This window comes from Bos taurus, chromosome 9, assembly GCF_002263795.3.
Source record: "Bos taurus isolate L1 Dominette 01449 registration number 42190680 breed Hereford chromosome 9, ARS-UCD2.0, whole genome shotgun sequence".
In the NCBI taxonomy this organism is placed as follows: domain Eukaryota; kingdom Metazoa; phylum Chordata; class Mammalia; order Artiodactyla; family Bovidae; genus Bos; species Bos taurus.
In genome coordinates this window covers 9,963,257-9,980,249 of record NC_037336.1, presented here as the reverse complement: position 1 = coordinate 9,980,249, position 16,993 = coordinate 9,963,257, and the positions used below count along the sequence as shown (strand labels likewise).

The window sequence follows — 16,993 nt, the reverse complement described above, 5'->3', positions numbered from 1 at the left end:
CACAAATTTTGATGTTTTTGTTTTCAGTTTACCATTCTTTTCCCATTTTTTTTCTCTTTGATTTGTATTTAGAATTATGTGGTTTAGTTTCCAGATATTTGGGAGATTTTCCAGATATCTGTATATTATTGATTTCTATTTTGATTTTACTATGGTTAGAGAAATATTTGGGGCAATTTGCATTCTTTTAAATTAAGACTTATGGCCGAGACTAAGGCCTATTTTAATAATATCCCATGTGCACTTGAAAAGAAAGTGTATTTTGCTGTGTTGAGCGGGGTCCCTGGTGGCTCAGCTGGTAAAGAATCCACCTGCAATGAAGGAGACCTTGGTTTGATTCCTGGGTGGGGAAGTTCCACTGGAGAAGGGATATAGGCTGCCCACTTCAGTATTCTTGGGCTTCCCTGGTGGCTCAGCTGGCAAAAAATCCACCTGCAATGCGGGAGACCTGGGTTTGACCCCTGGGTTGGGAAGATCCCCTGGGGTCGCAATCAGACAGGACTGAGACTAAGCAGAATTTACTAAGTGACAAATTTAAGGCCAAGTTGGTTGACAGTGTTAAGTCTTAAATATTCTTTCCTTTTTCAAATTTAGAAACATTTCAGTTGCTAGTTTTTCAAATATATTTTTTTCTATCTCCTGCTCCCATCTTTCATTGTTTCCATGACTTGTGTGTGTGTGTGTGTGTGTGTGTGTGTTGGTGATTTTCCTTTTGTGTTTCCTTTGGCAGGTTTCTATTATTTATTTTTTATTCTACAGTGTCTTATATTAATCTCACCTAGTGTATTTTTCATCTCAGACATTGTAGTTCATCAGAGTGAGCTTTGTTCTACTTAGCATGTTTAACCTTTCCCCTACCTTTTTGAACATCTTAACTGTTTTTATGTTTTAATACCCTTGTTCTAACTTCTATCGTCTGTGCCATTTCTGCTGACTGAGTATGGGATTATAATTTCCTGCTTCTTTGCTCATCTGGTCATTTTTGTATCTGAGGCATTTACAAGTTGGTTGCTAGGTACTAGAAAAAAATATGTGTTCAGTTATTTATAATAGATTGTATTTATATATACACTTATTTTACATACATACACACATGAAAGTAAAATAAATGTATATATAAGTACTTTACATACATATATACACACACATGGGCTTCCCTGGTGGCTCAGGTGCCTGCAATGCCGGAGACTTGGGTTCAATCCCTGGGTCAGGAAGATCCCCTGGATCAGGAAATGACACCTCACTCCAGTATTCTCGCCTGGAAAATTACATGGACGGAGGAGCCTGGTAGGCTACAGTCCACGTGATTGCAGAGTTGGACACGACCGAGCACACACAAAAAAACAAAAAATACACACCCATATGTAACTATACACACATGGGTGTGTATATAATTATGTGTTTGTAGATTATATAAGTAATTTACTATTAGCTTTTTTTCTGGGATACAATTAAGTTACTTAGATTCCTCTTTTCCAGGCTTACCTTGAGGTATGTAGGCAAAACCAGCCCAGGCTTCCTTTTAGCGCTTGTTTGGCCTCACGGTGGACCAGCGGCCGTGCGAGCACTCTCCTGGGTGCCCTGCTCTCACCCGCTGCACCCTGGCTGTGGGGCATGTGGCCAGTCCAGCCCCAAGAAGCCTCCAGGGACTGACCCACCTCTTTCCAGTGTTTCCGGCCTGGCCTCGGGGAGTCTCAGCAGCATCTGCTGAGCAGACCCAGTGGGACTGGGGGCGAGTGCTCTGCAGACAGCCATGCTCCCACTCCCCAGGGTGATGCCCCATGACTTCCAGGTGTCTTGTCCTCCCCGAGTTCTCAGCTCTGTTTCTCAGCTCAGAGGCAGCAGAGCTGTGTGTGTTTCCCTCCCCGGCGTGTGGCCTTGAAACACACTTCAAGCAGTACTCTGGGGCTCACAGTTGTCTCTCTTCTTGGAGATCTGTCCTGTGCACCTCTTTTCCAATGTCTGGAAACTACTTTTCCAAATGTTTTGTCTGGTTTGTATGGCAACAGAGAAAACCCAGCCCTTGCGGCATTAGCCGTATGTCTGTAGGTGGTGAACACACGCTGGGCCAGCCCGAGCTTCTAACTGGGAGGGACCAGACCCTCTGCCCTATTCCATCTGTGGAAGCCAGGAGATCCTGCTCTGTGAAAGGGAACAACCAGCATTCATTTGCACTTCATTTTTTACCCAACTGACCAGAATAGAGAGTCCTACTCCCATGATTTTTGTAAGGCTCCTAGAGTCTCAAAAGCTTCTGAAAAACATTTTTAAAACTAACATTTCAATTTCACTGACAAAAAAAAAGGGTACATACTTGAGGCATAGATAATTGGAAATGAAAAAAACTGTTGGAAGCAATGTTTAGGATGCTTGCTCAACTTCCAGAGGGTAGGTCCTCACTCTGAGGTTCACAGCAGGTTGAGACGATGCTCAGGGCTTGGCCTGATCACTGAGTGGTTCCTGGTGCTGCTGTGATCACTTCCTTTGGAGACCTCACTGAGCAAGGCCTGGCAAAGGGGGGAGGGGTGTGAAATGCCCCCCAACCCACACCCCACACTCCAGTGGGGCCAGGACAGGGCCTTGCAGCAAAGCAGCAAGTAGCTTCCCGCTGGCTGCCACCTCTGCCTAAGGGGTGGACTCTGCCTCATAACTGCTGTTAAGAGCCTGCAGGATATTCCCGAGCTAAGGAAATCGAGAAAACACTGAATCCTCCAGTGGTCATGATGATGAATGTGTTAGTAAGGGAAAATGAAGGGGAACAGATCAAAGTGGCATCATATAACTTTCACAGTGACTGCAGTACAATTGGGATCCGTTTTTTTTTTTTTTTTAATGAGAATGAGGAAATAAAATCAGTACCTTGAAGCCATGTGAGAAATACACCAGGACCTTCAGTCTGCTTGAGAAGGGCAGATGTTGAATTAGGAAAAGAGGATGAAGCTTATTGAAAACACATTTAGAAAACCAGAAACCTTTTAACTCTTACTCTTGAGTTGACCTAGTAGAAGTCACTCTATTGTGTTAATTTGAACCTTTGGCTCTTGGGGGACCCATGGCTGTTGGAGCCACATCTGAGGAAGGCTTCAGACTTGTTATCAAAGTGGGGTGAAATGCAGGGGGCCTATGCCACCTCCTCTCATCATATTAATAATATTTACAATGGAATTTACAGTTACGTGCTTTAGGGTCCTTTGAACGGAGCTGTGCAGTTAGTGGGGTCTTTCTGTTCCCTAATTTCACATCAGACATGAGGGGAGAGGGTGTCACGCCTCTCGTGGATGAGGAAATGGAGTTTCAGAATCGAGAAAGGCTCAGTGGCTGGGCCAGTTCTCAGCCACAGGGACCCACAGGAAATGGAGGCTGCTGACTCCGCGTTCTGCCAGGACACGCTGTCCCTGTGGGACTGGTGGATACACCAGGCTGGTCCTGGGATGACTGTAATTTGCAATCATCTCCTTGTTCTGCCCCACTCAGGCCCTCTGTACCTGCCTGAGTCTGTAGGTGGCACAGTGGTGTCTCCCCAAAAGGCAGCGGGGCTGGGAGCATGGGTCAGGCCAGGCTGGCACCTGCAGAGGTTAAGAGGATGCCGCTGGGTGTTCCCACAGCTCCCCCACAGCTGACTGCAGTCATCTCATACTTGGCCAACTATCCTTTTGCAAAAAAGCAGCATAAATCCAGTTCATGTAAGGAAGGGCAAAAACTTGCTAAGAAAACATTCCTGGAGATTGGTCCTCCGAACTGTAGAAGGTGCCTGGCTTTACAGTCAGCTTAGACATGAGGAGCAGAGGTCGGGCGACAGACATCTAACAATCATGATGTCTGTGACAGCTGTTTGCAGACATGCCTTGTGGCACACTTAACGGCTGAGCCTTTAATACTGTTTGTTAAACTACAGATTAGATAGTAATGACTTTTCATTAAGGCCAAACCATTTAAGGAAATTGACACTACTTTGTATCCCTGAAAAATGAAATACAGAAACCAGATTTATCAAATGGCCTGATTTCCCCTGAACTGACTTACAGCCCCAACTCCCTTCAGATGGAATCAAACTGAAAACTTACAGCAAATTACTATTACAGAGTATTCATTTCCCAGCTAACTGACCTGATTGTATTGGTCAGTCTTCTGACCGCAAGGGCCATCAGAGCAGTGCTGGCTTCGGTAGGGACACAGGGAGGTGTCAGAGGTCACGTAGGGTAGGGACTCCCCCAGGGACGGGCAGTCTGTGTGGTTTTCAGCTGCGTTCAGGCCTCAGTCATTCCCACAGGGTGAAAGTGAAGGTGTGACGACCTCCATGAATTGCACCCTCTATCTTATCAACAGAGCAGACTTCATACTTTACAGTTGGCCCTCCGCAACCCTGGCACAGACCCTGATCGGGGCAGCAGACTCTGGTGCAATGGCAGACTGTCCTTCTGAGACTGTCACGCAGGTAACGCTCTGGTTCAACTCTGTGAACCAAGACTTGGCTCAAAATATGTACTGAAAAAACAACTTCTGACGTGACCAGATATATATATATATATATTTTCTTTAAGTACACCAGTATCTTAAACTTTTTTTTTAACTTTTCTTACAAAGGATTTGCTGTAAGCCTTCAGGTCATCTTGTCCAACCCCAAAGCTGTATTCAAGCGCCGTGGGTCCCAGCCGGGGATGCAGGAATCTGACTTTTTGAGGCAGATCACGACCGTTGAAGAACTGGAACCAAAAGCAAATAACTGCACCAAGGTACTCTCTTCACTTGTGCCACCTTCCCCCGCCCCTGCCCTTGCTGTGTGCCTGCCTGAGCATGCCTACCCACCAGGTCTCCTCCCCAGGTCCTCGTGTGGCACACTCGGACGGAGAAGGTGAACCTCGCCAACGAGCCCAAGTACCACTTGGACACCGTGACGATTGAGGTGTGACGGGGCTGCCCTGCGCCTCGGGCATGGGGGGCGGCGGGCGCAGACTCGGCTCCTGCCTCCATTTGTTCTGCATGTTCCCCTATGACCTGGACAGTCTCTGTACAGTACAGCTGAGGGCACGCAGGGTACCACTCTGAGAATCTGACTTGTATTCCCCCTGTTTGGCCTTATAATTGGTTAGAACTGAACAGGTTTTTGAAACAGATGACAAGTATTTTGTCAACAATATGTTCCCAATTTGTGACTTTGCAACGTGAAGTAATTTTTGTCAGGTTGGTGGCAGTATACGTCACAGGAAATAAAACCCACAAAAAAAGGTCTATGGATTCATCTGTTTAATACAGGGATATGACATTTGTCAGTACTAGGCACCATAAAATGTAAACACAATCACTGTCATAAACCTGGATACACCTCAAGGACGAGTGGCTTGTTCAGTTACCCTGTTTGGATCCAGTGCGGAGAAAGGTCTCTTGCTAGGACTGTGTATACATAGGAAAAGACCCCACTTCCAAGGAAGGCAGGTAAAATCTGACTTCTTCAAACATGTGTTAAACTAAGTCATGTCATAACATCCAGGTTTATCTTCCTTTCACTAACCACGTTCCCTGTTAAGCACATCATAACAACAGCACAGTGAGGTGAATGTGACATAAAAGAGTCTGGATACACTAGAAAACAGTGCTCGGTGATACATTGACATTCATTCTATTTATATGATTAAACATTTGATCATACAGTACCTTCCTACAGGATTACTGGCTAATCTGGGGGTGGGGCTCATACTGTTAGAGGTATTACTAACATGATAACTACTTCCCTTATATGCAAACATGAGAGCTATAATTTCATTGAGAGGGAAACTGATTATGCATGTTGACTGAGCAGCTTCCCAGAGACTGTGTCTGCGAAATTCTGGGAATTGTGAGCAAAGCTGCCCTCGACATGGAACGGTTTCTCAACCTGCTTTTCACCACAGCAAATTCAATCAGTACAGACCAACACGGTCAATCAGGTAACTCTTAATATGAACAAATGGGGGAAAAGAAAAAAACATGTATGTACATGAATGGACAGGGGAACCGGGCGTGTCTGAGCAGGAATGCCGGTGGGGGCTCACTTCCACAGCTGCGTGCTGAGCGTCTGCCCCGACGAGCCCCCGGGCCAGCCCGCAGCCCCCGCCGAGGTGCTGGGCGGCTGCCCGAAGCCCGCTGCCGAGGCCGCGCCACCCAAGCTCAGGCCAGCCATCTGCTGGTTCACCTGCGAACACAGAAAAGCCTTCACTTCAGTCGTTGTTTCTTCAGCCGCCGCTGCACACTGTTCACGGCCAGCCTGTTTTCCCAGAGGCAGCCTTTACCTGAAGCTGACACAGTCAGACTCGGAAGTGTAATAACCATTCTAAGTACTTTTCATCCATGTGAAAAGCAATCCAAGCCCTGGGGTAAAAGCAGACGACCACACAATGCTTTCTCTTGGCCTCCATTTCCTTCCACACGTTAGCCCTGCCCATCAAGTAATCTCAAATCAGTTTATATTTATTCACTTTCTGGACTCAATTTCTTGTCCCCCAAAGATGAACCACAAGTGAAAAAAGTACCAAGGCAATCTTTGAATTCGTATCTGAATACACTACTCCAACTTTCAACTACACTAGAAGAGAGTGCTTTAACTACTAAAGACTAAGGAAATGTTTAAAAGTAAAATACTCCAAAATTATGAATTGTATATGATGGCAACTGTTCTCCTGTTACTCAAGTCTTAAATACCTCAATATACTTTCTAAATATTAAAAAGTCATAAAGCATATTTTTCTTTTGCTACATAAGTATCTAAAATTAATTTACATTATATGACAAAAGGTGCAGGATTACATGTACTTTTCTTCCAGACTGGAGTTTCACCTGCTTTTTGTGTGTACATAATAAGCCTCCCGCGCTCAGTCGTGTCTGACTCTTTGCGGCCCCATGGACGGTGGCCCACTAGACTCCTCTCTCCATAGGATTCTCCAGGCAGGAATACTGGAGTGGGTTGCCATGCCCTCCTCCTAGGGATCTTCCCATCCCAGGGACTAAACCCCTGTCTCCTGCACTGGCAGGTGGATTCTTTACCACTAGCACCACCAGGGCAGCTCAAGCCTCCTGAGCCTTCTCCTTCTCACTTCTAAGACGGATGCGGAGTGAAGGAAAGGCAAGGAGATTTACCACAAAGTACAGTGGATTCAAAACCTGTGCTCAGGGTGGAACTGTATTAATAAAGTTAATTTGTCTACAGTTCCTCAAAGACAGTAATATTAACCACGTCACCAATGAAGCATCATGGAGGGGCAGGTCACTTCTTCCCAGGTGCTAAACGATGTTTTAACCCCCCTGCCATGGCCTGCAGATGCCGCCAGGGAGCGCTGGAGCAGAGCATCCCCTTCGGCACACCTGGAAATAAGGCAGGGAAGCCCCGGCCCACCACCCGGTTTCAGAGGCCACTCTAACCTGAGCAGGGTCTGCACCAGCATTCTGGCTACACAAAGGCTCTTACTGACATTTGGTACTTACAATTTTTGAAATGCCCAGACAGCAGAGATCAATGTCATATAAACACTCCTTTAAACAGTGATAGTAAAAATTACTTGGAATATTCATGGGCTATACAGTGATTTTGCTAATGTTAATTAAAAATCACTATATACAGTCCTATTCTCTGAATGCTGCAGAGAACAGAAATCAAGGGCAGCCAAATACCAGAGGAACATCAAACAGGAAGCATACAAAGAAGGGTGGGAGATGAACCTACATCTGAGGTCTCTGTCTATGGAGCCAGAGAGAAGTCAGAATGGATTTGAAAGAGGAAACACTAAAATGCCATCTCCTGGCTCTTAACTAACAGGCAGAAATGGGATCTCGAAACATGAGATGTAGGACACAAATAAGGATTTGCTTGTATCTTACGGGAATTCCTGAACTAGTGGGTATTCTTTTTAAACATAAATGTGATTATAATATAAGAAATACAACTCTACAAACACATTTAAACGAAAAGATTCTTTATACATCCATGCACAGTAGCCATGGAGAACAGCCTAGATCTCTCAGAAATAGTGCTGTGAGAATGCAAGACTGGGTTTTTTTTTTCCTAATTTGTGGAAGTTACCAAGAACCCTTGAAATTATTAGTGAAAATAAATTGGTCTAAGTTGTTGACATAAACGCCCTCTCAGGGAGCTGGGTTAAGGCTCGGCACGCTAATTTCAAAAAATGCCCAAGATAACGTCTAGCTGTTACACAAACAAATATGGACACTCAACAGTTACAGCTGTGCTGGAATCGGAAATGAAAAACTACGCAACATTCTCTACAGAATGTTCTAAATACAGGAGCAATGGCAGCTCATTTGTCTATCTATTCAGACAGTTTTGACCTTTTATAACATTCTCCCTACTCAATTCTTTCTGCCAGATTGTTACGAGTTAAAAACAAACAAACCCGTTGACCAGATAGACCTGGTCTGACTCTGGAGAGGCTGGGGGGTAGTGCCTACCTGGGGGAGGTTCCATGGGCTCTGCGGAGCTGGCTGCAGGCCAAATTTCCCCTGGGCTGCGCCCAAGTGAGCGACCATCCCTGGGGGCCCGACCACGCCCTGCGCCAGCGGCATCACAGCAGTCTGTGCGCTGCCCATGAAGCCATTGGGCACCGGCACGCCCACCATCATGCCCGCGCTTGGCCCCAGAGAGCTGCCCACCAGGCCGGGCGCCGCGGGCACAGGCACGCCCATGGACGGGAAGCCTGGAAACGCAGCCGGTGCTTGTGAGGTAAACGGTAGATTCGTGGGTCCCATAAACACACCTGCAGCAGAAGAACCAAGCAAAGAAAACGCATGAGACAACTGAGATATTGCACACTGCTGCCCTCAATGAGCACAGACAAAGGATGACCAGCTCTAAACTGCCCATGGCAAAAACTTTAATTCTGGTCTGGCTGCTCCTACAGCTCAGGCCAGCTCACACCTTATACCCTCAGGGCCGGTTACTTCCAGAAAGCAGACAAATCAGCTACGAGCCTGAGCAAATTAGAGTGGATGAATCTTGTGCAGCAGCCACATAACATGCCCGCTGTGAAGACCAGACGACACAGCAGGGGCTGCTGCTGCTCTGCACGCTCATCTCTCACGACCAGATAAACAGTCAGAGCTGACGGCATCTGGTTTTAATGGAGGCAGCTGGGATGTCATATAATTTCAGTTCACATGTGAAATGCAGCCTGTTATTTCAGAAGAAATGACAGATTAAAACTGCAAACAGTAAATCTTACCATGCTAGTATTTCTTTATAATTATGTTTTTAAAAAATCTCAGAGTTCTTTTGATTTCATGTGTTATCTCAGACTTACTGCTTAACTTATAGAAAAAATACCACAGTGTACAGTTATAAGCTTCATGCAAATCAAGCTTAAATAATTCTTCAAAGATAATCCATTTCCTGTAAGGCTTGTGAAACAATATTAAGTAATATGACACCAAGCTGTTAATCTCAAATGAATAAAGTTTTGTGCATCCTGTATATGCTTTCTATTTCCTAATGCTTCTTTCATGTCAGTTTTGTAGTTGTGCAAACTGCAACAACAGAAGCACTCATTACACAGGACAAACAGGAAGAAACATCATTGACATTCTAAAACCACAACGGCTGCACTGAAGGCAGGTTTCGATGAATTACCAGGAGCACCCTGCTGCTGGATGGCCCCGGCGCCATACAGAGACAAGATGGAGTCTTTGGAGAGCTGCTTCTTGGCCACCTCTTCTGACTTTGCAGCTTGCTCAGTGAACAGATCCAGATCCCCAGATGTCACTGCAGACAGAGTGGCAGCTGCTGGTGCAGAGGACGTCCCCTGAGACAGATACCAAAACAAGCTGTCGAATTCCACATCACAAACCAGAGCTCACCCATTCCTTGGCATCCAAATGAAGCTGTGAAATTAGAAACTAAACAAACGCAGAAGGTAAAACGGTGACACTGAAGAGAATCACTCCCGAGCCCAGGCAAGACCAACAAGCAGGATAAGGGGCTGACACCTCCTGTTTTGAACCTGAAAATGTAAATGAAGTAAACAGAACCTCTGATGCAGAACTTTCATCACATCCTGGCCACAGCGGCTTCAACAATAGGCATGTGGTGCTGCCCGACGACCAGGATTCCTGGGAGATGTTTGGGCATCTCCTGCAGCAACTACTGCTTCAAAGGAATGGGTATCCCTTAGAATAAAGAACATTTCTAGGGAGCAGTCTCTCAGAGCTATTTGAGATGCTGCCTCCCGGGCTGTGGTCCTCATTTTGCCCCAAATAAAACTTAACTCGCAACTCAAAAAAAAAGAACATTTCTATAGCTATAGCAGACTGCAGGACATTCCTGTAATGACTGATTTTGTCATCTCTGGGGGGAAAAAAAAGTATTGTTTTTCTAAAGCAACATCATGATATTTTTATGAACCTAATCTAATCCATTTTAACCACAACATTAGAATGTTTCCAGACTACCCAGAAATGAGGAACAGCAAATGTGCAACCACCTACACTCTCCCTGACACTTTGCATTCTGCTATGGACAGAAGTGAAGGAAAGTGAAGTCACTCAGTCGTGTCCGACTCTTAGCGACTCCATGGACTGTAGCCTACCAGACTCCTCTGTCCATGGGATTTTCCAGGCAAGAGTACTGGAGTGGGTTGCCATTTCCTTCTCCAGGAGATCTTCCCGACCCAGGGATCGAATCCAGGTCTCCCGCATTGTAGGCAGACGCTTTAGTGTCTGAGCCACCAGGGAAGTCTTGCTATGGACAGGGGTAAGTACAAATAAATACAAATAAACATGTGGACATTTAACACAAAACAAAAATTTTCACTTAATCTCCTATATCTTGCACACACACACACAGTATTACACAGCCACAACTGATACCTCATTTTAATCATCTATACAATAATCACATTTGTATATAAGGAATTGACTTAGATATGAAGAGTTTCAAAGAAATCTATGAAGGCTAGTAAAAACTGGATACGTCTTCTCAAATTATAAAATAAGGTGAGCAGCAAACAGAAGTTAAATCATATCTATGATTTGGCTTGAATTTTTAAAAAAATCAAACATTTAATGTCTTCGCTAAAAAACCTCCCAATAAACTACTATCCATGCTCATAGCTAACTTAAAGAGAACAGTATTTTCAATCTATTATTAACAAATTAAGCAAGAATTTTAAGATAGGAAAAAACCATGTATCTTTGCAAAAGATCTGAAATGTGTAAGAAATCAGACATGATGGGATTCAAATGTAACAGTGGGCTTGAATCAAATACACATGCGGCACCAATGCAGCAGCAGAAGGCAGGGCTGAGAGCGCGGGCCTCACAGCTCCCACAGGCCCTAGACTATCACGCCACCGTCCCACGCTCTCCCTGGGGCCTGGGGAGAGGAGCGGCCTCGCAGCTGAGCCTGGGGACCACAAGGCGCGCTCTGCACAATGGTGCGTCAACTGTTCACATTGCTAGATAACAGAGCAACCACCTCCCTGAGTGATCTTCCATCCTAGTTTCTGTTAGTTTCTGTTTCTGCTTCAAAGGAATGGGCATCCCTTAGAATAAAGAACATTTCTACAGCTACAGCAAGACTGCAAGACGGTCCCACATGACCGATTTTGTTGTCTTTGGGGGGAAAAAAAGTTTTGTTTTTCAAAAGCAACATCATGGTATTTTTATGAATCTAATCTAATCCACTAGATCTTCCATCTTAGTTTCTGTTCAAATCTGAGAACCTGCCCCAAACCCTGAGGTCTATTCCCCAAGGAGGGTACACACGTATCCCACGACTGCGTCTCACACTAGAGCAGCCTCCTGCTCCAGACACAGATGTTTCTTCTGATGAATGCCTGCCTCCGTGTGGATGCAGGCTAAGCAGAGCCGCACCAAGCAGCCTGGCTAGTAAGCCTTCCCACTGCTGTTTGCTTGAGGGGCTCCACGAGCTGGCACGACCACTCCAAGGTAAAGGAGGACAAGGCTGACAGTCAGCGTGCACTTCTGGAGGCCGCAGGACTCCAGCCAAAGGCTCTTTGGATCTGGAGCCAAGCCAAACCACGGTGCCTGGGTCTAGATGCTGTGGGGACGTGTATATTACAGACAGGACAGGTGAGGGGTGGGTTCCACATGTCTCCTATGGGGACACTGGAATGACTCCCCTCAACCTGAAATACACGTGGACTCTTGGGTCAGCTGAGGGCTCCCAGCCCCTCAGGGAAGACCCCACAGCCAAATGGAGAGCTGTTGGGAATCCAGCCCAGCGCGTACTCACATAAGGGTAACTGACCAGAATTCGTACCATACTCGGAAAATCGGAACTGAAAGAAGATGGGGTTCAGAACCCACCAAATTAGGAGACTACATACAGCCTGTGCATAAAACATGTGCTTGAACTCACCCCTCCCTCCCCGGATTTTTAAAGACATCATTTTGAAACCATGTCTGGATTAGTCTTCACATGTAGTTTGAACGGAAGATGATTCTGTGTATACAATTATTTTAGAGGAATCAATAAAACGAGCATAACTTTGGTCCAAAAACAGTATTCCATAAAAAGAATTAGGTGTGGCTTTAACAACCCACCCTGTTTCCTCCAACTACAGAGGCAGACAGCCTGAGCCTGAAGGCTAGGGCTCACTCCGCTCACCCCCGGCACAGAGGAGCCGAGTCACGGCCGGGCTCACTCTGCCCACCCCGGGCACAGGGGAGCGGCGCCCACAGCCGGACTCACGCCACTCACCCCGGGCAGAGAGGAGCTGCGCCCACAGCCGGACTCACGCCGCCCACCCCGGGCAGAGGGGAGCAGCGCCCACAGCCAGACTCACGCCGCCCACCCCAGGCAGAGGGGAGCTGTGCCTGTGGCCGGGCTCACGCTGCCCTCCCCGGCCACAGAGGAGCCGCGCCCTCGACTGGGCTCACACTGCCCACCCCGGGCACAGAGGAGCCACGTCACGGCCGGGGTCATGCAGCCCACCCCGGGCAGAAGGGAGCTGCGCCTGCGGCTGGGCTCACGCTGCCCACCCTGGGCAGAGGGGAGCCGCACCCGCGGCTGGGCTCACACCGCACAGGGAGCCTGCTCCAGCCTGCACCTGCTCTAACTCTGGACGGGGCCTCGGCCGGGAGGGGCAAGGCAGCTCTTACCCGCCGAGCACGCTAGACCAAAAGAAACTACTTTTCACGCTTGCACAGCTACGGTATTAGCCTTAGACGATTTTTCACTACCACACATCCCCTCACCTGCACACACTCACAAGGTCGTGAATGTTAACTGAAACAGTACTAGCAACACTCAGTTCCTCCTGTCCTCTGCTGGGGGAGGGAGGAGAGGGGACAAAGCCATAAAATAAAGCTATTGTTTCTGAAAATAAACAGTAATGCTGCACTTAAACTAATGAGTCCTAAGAAATCTATTCGCTCAATTCTAGTGGTTAATTATACAATGACTATCATAATGATAATATGTGTAACAAAAACATATGTCTTTAGTCTTAATAAGACATGAGTTCTTCCTTGGTAATACTTTCTGTCCAATTCCCATTTGGCTCACGTTTTCTACAGAAAGGGAAAAATTTTAAATCTTAAGCTGTATGCTTAAAAGTAACCCATGTTCCTGAAAGTTTACATATTTCACCTTAAAGACAACACTGCATGTTATCACTTATATGTGGAGTCTTTAAAATAAACAAGAAAGGCAAACCCATAGAAACAGAGAAGAATGGTGGTTGTCAGTGGCGCAGGAGGAAGGGAAATAAAAGGGAACAAATTTATAGTCATAAGATCAATGAGCCCTGAGGATCTAAGGCATAACATAGGTGATTATACTGTACTGAATAAATGAAATTTGATGACAGTAGATTTTAGGGATTTTCAACAAAATTAAATTTGTAAGATGATGGATAAGTTAAGTTGGTGGTAGGAATCTTTTCAATTACATTTCAATAAAGCTGAAAAAAAAATTTAAAGTATTTAACAATTTATAATTCTAAAAAAAAAGATGTGATTCACAAGGAATTACATCTTCAAATATACAAACATCTCAATATAAAAAACAACCCAATTAAAAAATAATGGGTAGAAGATCTAAATAGGCATTTCTACAAAGAAGATATACAGATGGCTAAAAAGCACATGAAAAAATGCTCAACATAACTAATTAAGAGAAATGCAAATCAAAACTACAATGAAGTATCACCTCACTCCAGTCAAAATGGTCGTCATCAAAAAGCCTACAAACAATACATGCTGGAGAGGGTGCAAAGAAAACGGAGCCCTTCTGCACCGCTGGGGCTTCCCAGGTGGCTCGGTGGTGAAGAATCTGCCTGACAGGCAGGAGAGGCGGGTTCAGCCTCTAGGTTGGGAAGACCCCCTGCAGAAGGCAATGGCAATGCACTCCAGGTTCTTGCCTGAGAAATCCCATGGACAGAGGAGCCTAGCAAGCTACAGTCCACAGGGTTGCAAAGAGTTGGACACGACTTAGTGACTAAACCACCACCATCATCTACACAGTTAATAGGAATGTAAATTGCAGCCACTATGGAGAACAGTACGGAGGCTCCTTTAAAACCTAAAAATAGAACTACCACATGATCCAGCAATCCCGCTCCTGTGCATATATCCAGAGAAAACCATAATTAGAAAACATACATGCACCCCAGCACTATTTACAATAGCCAGGACATGGAAGCAACTTACACATCCATCAACAGATGAATGGATAAAGATGTGGTACGTATATACAATGGAGTATTTGTTGTTGTTTAGTTGTTAAATGATGTCCAGCTCTTCTGCAACCCCATGGACTATGGCTTGCCGGGTTCCCCTTTCCATGGGATTTCTCAGGCAAGAGTACTGGAGTCGGTTGCCATTTCCTTCTCCAGGGGAGCTTCCTGACCCAGGGATCAAACCCGTGTCTCATTCATTGGCAGGTGGATTCTTTACCACCAAGCCACCAAGGAGGCCCAATGGAATATTGCTGCTGCTGCTGCTAAGTCGTTTCAGTTGTGTCCGACTCTGTGCAACCCCGCAGATGGCAGCCCACCAGGCTCCCCCGTCCCTGGGATTCTCCAGGCAAGAATACTGGAGTGGGTTGCCATTTCCTTCTCCAAGCCACCAGGGAGGCCCAATGGAATATTACTCAGCCTTTAAAAAGAATGAAATAATGCCACTAGTGAAGTAAGTCAGACAGAGAAAGACAAGTACCATATGACACCACTTATATGTGGAATAAGTTCATTCCACATGAACTTATAAGAAAGAAGTTCATTTACAAAACAGAAACTTATTTACAAAACAGAAATATAGGCTCACAGACAGAAAACAAACTTACGGTCACCCAAAGGGAAAGAGAAGGGGAGGAATAAATTAGGAGTTTGGGATTAACACACACACACTACTATGTATAAAACAGATAACATCTAGGACCTACTGTACAGCATGGGGAACGATACTCAATATTTTATAATAACCTGTAAGGAAAAGGAATCTGAAAAACAACATATATGTATAACTGAATCACTCTGCCATAAACCTGAAACTAACACAGCATTGTAAATCAACTATAGTTTAGTTTTTTTAAAAAAGAATAAAGGCAAAAAAAAAAAAGAAAAAAACATGAAATTCCATGTAATGTTAAGAAGGTAAGTCAAAATTTCTTAATCATTGGTACTTTTAAAAAATTTTGATCACTAATATTGTCTTCTAATTTTTAAAAAATCATAAAAATTAAAAAGTAAGGAACATTTGCTAAAAAATCATGTGTTTGTCTTCATTAAAAAAAGAATATGAGTATTGAGTTTGCTAGAATTTCTTGTTCTGGGTTTTCCTGCACCAATGAACACAAATGAACTTATTTACAAAACAGAAGGAAACACTGTCCAGAGCTGGATCGACAGGAGCAGGAGAAAAAGACAACTGGCTTTTACGACATGTTCACATACCCACAGTTCAAAACCTCTTATGGAAGTACCCTGTGGATCACGGGCAAGGCTGAAACAGTTCGACTTTCCCCACTTACTCATTCTAAACTCTGTCTGTCTAAAAAGTAAGAGTCAACAAACTTCAGGGGATGACTACTTAGGCTTTGTGGGTCACAGAGTATCTACTACTACCTAGCTGCAAATTCTCAACTTGCTTCTGCCGTGGAAAGCAGCCACAAACAATGCCTAAGTAAAAGGAGTGGCTGTGTTCCAATCACACTTTGTCTGCAAAAACAAGCTACAGGCTTAGCTTGCCAACTCCTGGCCTAAATAAAGATCAGGAGGCTTTCAAATCAGAAACAATTCAAAATGGAAACTTTCCAAGAAGGAAATACATAGTGATCCTGTAAAAGCACACTCCCACACAATACCTGAGCCGGAGGCATGACAGTTGCAGGTAAGGGGTTAGAGATCATCGGTCCAAAGATGTCCAGGTCATCGTTCAGGGCTGGCCCCACGACTGCACTCCCATTGGTCACCGGCGCCTCGGCAGGCCCATCTGAAAAGAGCACAGAGTCTCGTCCTAAAGGTTCTAGAATGTCTTAAAAGTACCTGGAACATGGCATTATTCTAAAACTTAACATATAGTTAAAAGAAAAGTTCAGAATGTTAACAAAATATATATGCCCTCTTTTAAAAAAAACAAACAAATATATATATATGCCCACCTCTTACCCAGGCTATACCCTCTTTCCCAAAGAAACCACTTTCAGTTTTGTTTGTTCTCAAAGAAACAGTCTTTACCCACTGGTTTCTAGGTATGTATGCAAACCCCCTTTTCACCAGTGGTACTACACTATTCACACTATTCTGTGTCCTGATGCTTCCTTACATGTAAGGTGCTGTTCTGAGTACTTTACATATATTAATTCATCTAATCCCCATAACTATATAGGACTGGATGAGACAGACCCACTTTTGAGGGAACCAGCTAAGCTGGGATTTGACACCACCTTCCTGCAAAGGCTGCCTCTTCATAAAGGCACGCATGTGTGTTTCCAATAGTAGTTCATATCATGTTTACCTAACCTTGGAAGTAAATATTAATGACTTTAAAT

The 16,993-nt window shown here is 45.0% G+C and overlaps 2 protein-coding genes across 7 annotated transcripts in view; one reads left to right on the top strand and one right to left on the bottom strand.

Annotated features, from left to right (window-relative positions):
* Positions 1–13,348, top strand: part of B3GAT2 (beta-1,3-glucuronyltransferase 2) — a 103,198-nt gene extending 89,850 nt beyond the window's left edge. Inside the window, exons 3-5 of one of the 2 annotated variants that reach the window (XM_015472744.3) lie at positions 4,585–4,733; positions 4,823–4,903; positions 9,491–13,348. In XM_015472744.3, the coding sequence (XP_015328230.1) occupies positions 4,585–4,733; positions 4,823–4,903; positions 9,491–9,589 (329 nt within the window). In that variant the 3' untranslated portion in view covers positions 9,590–13,348. 2 annotated transcript variants of the gene reach the window in all.
* Positions 5,230–16,993, bottom strand: part of SMAP1 (small ArfGAP 1) — a 189,833-nt gene continuing 178,069 nt past the window's right edge. For all 5 annotated transcript variants that reach the window (XM_002690008.6, XM_005210641.4, XM_010808339.4 and 2 more), the window contains 4 exons: positions 16,307–16,434; positions 9,611–9,782; positions 8,437–8,741; positions 5,230–6,169 (listed from right to left, as the gene is read on the bottom strand). In XM_002690008.6, coding sequence (XP_002690054.1) covers positions 6,026–6,169; positions 8,437–8,741; positions 9,611–9,782; positions 16,307–16,434 — 749 coding nt within the window. In that variant the 3' untranslated portion in view covers positions 5,230–6,025. The remainder of the gene's footprint in view (positions 6,170–8,436; positions 8,742–9,610; positions 9,783–16,306; positions 16,435–16,993) is intronic.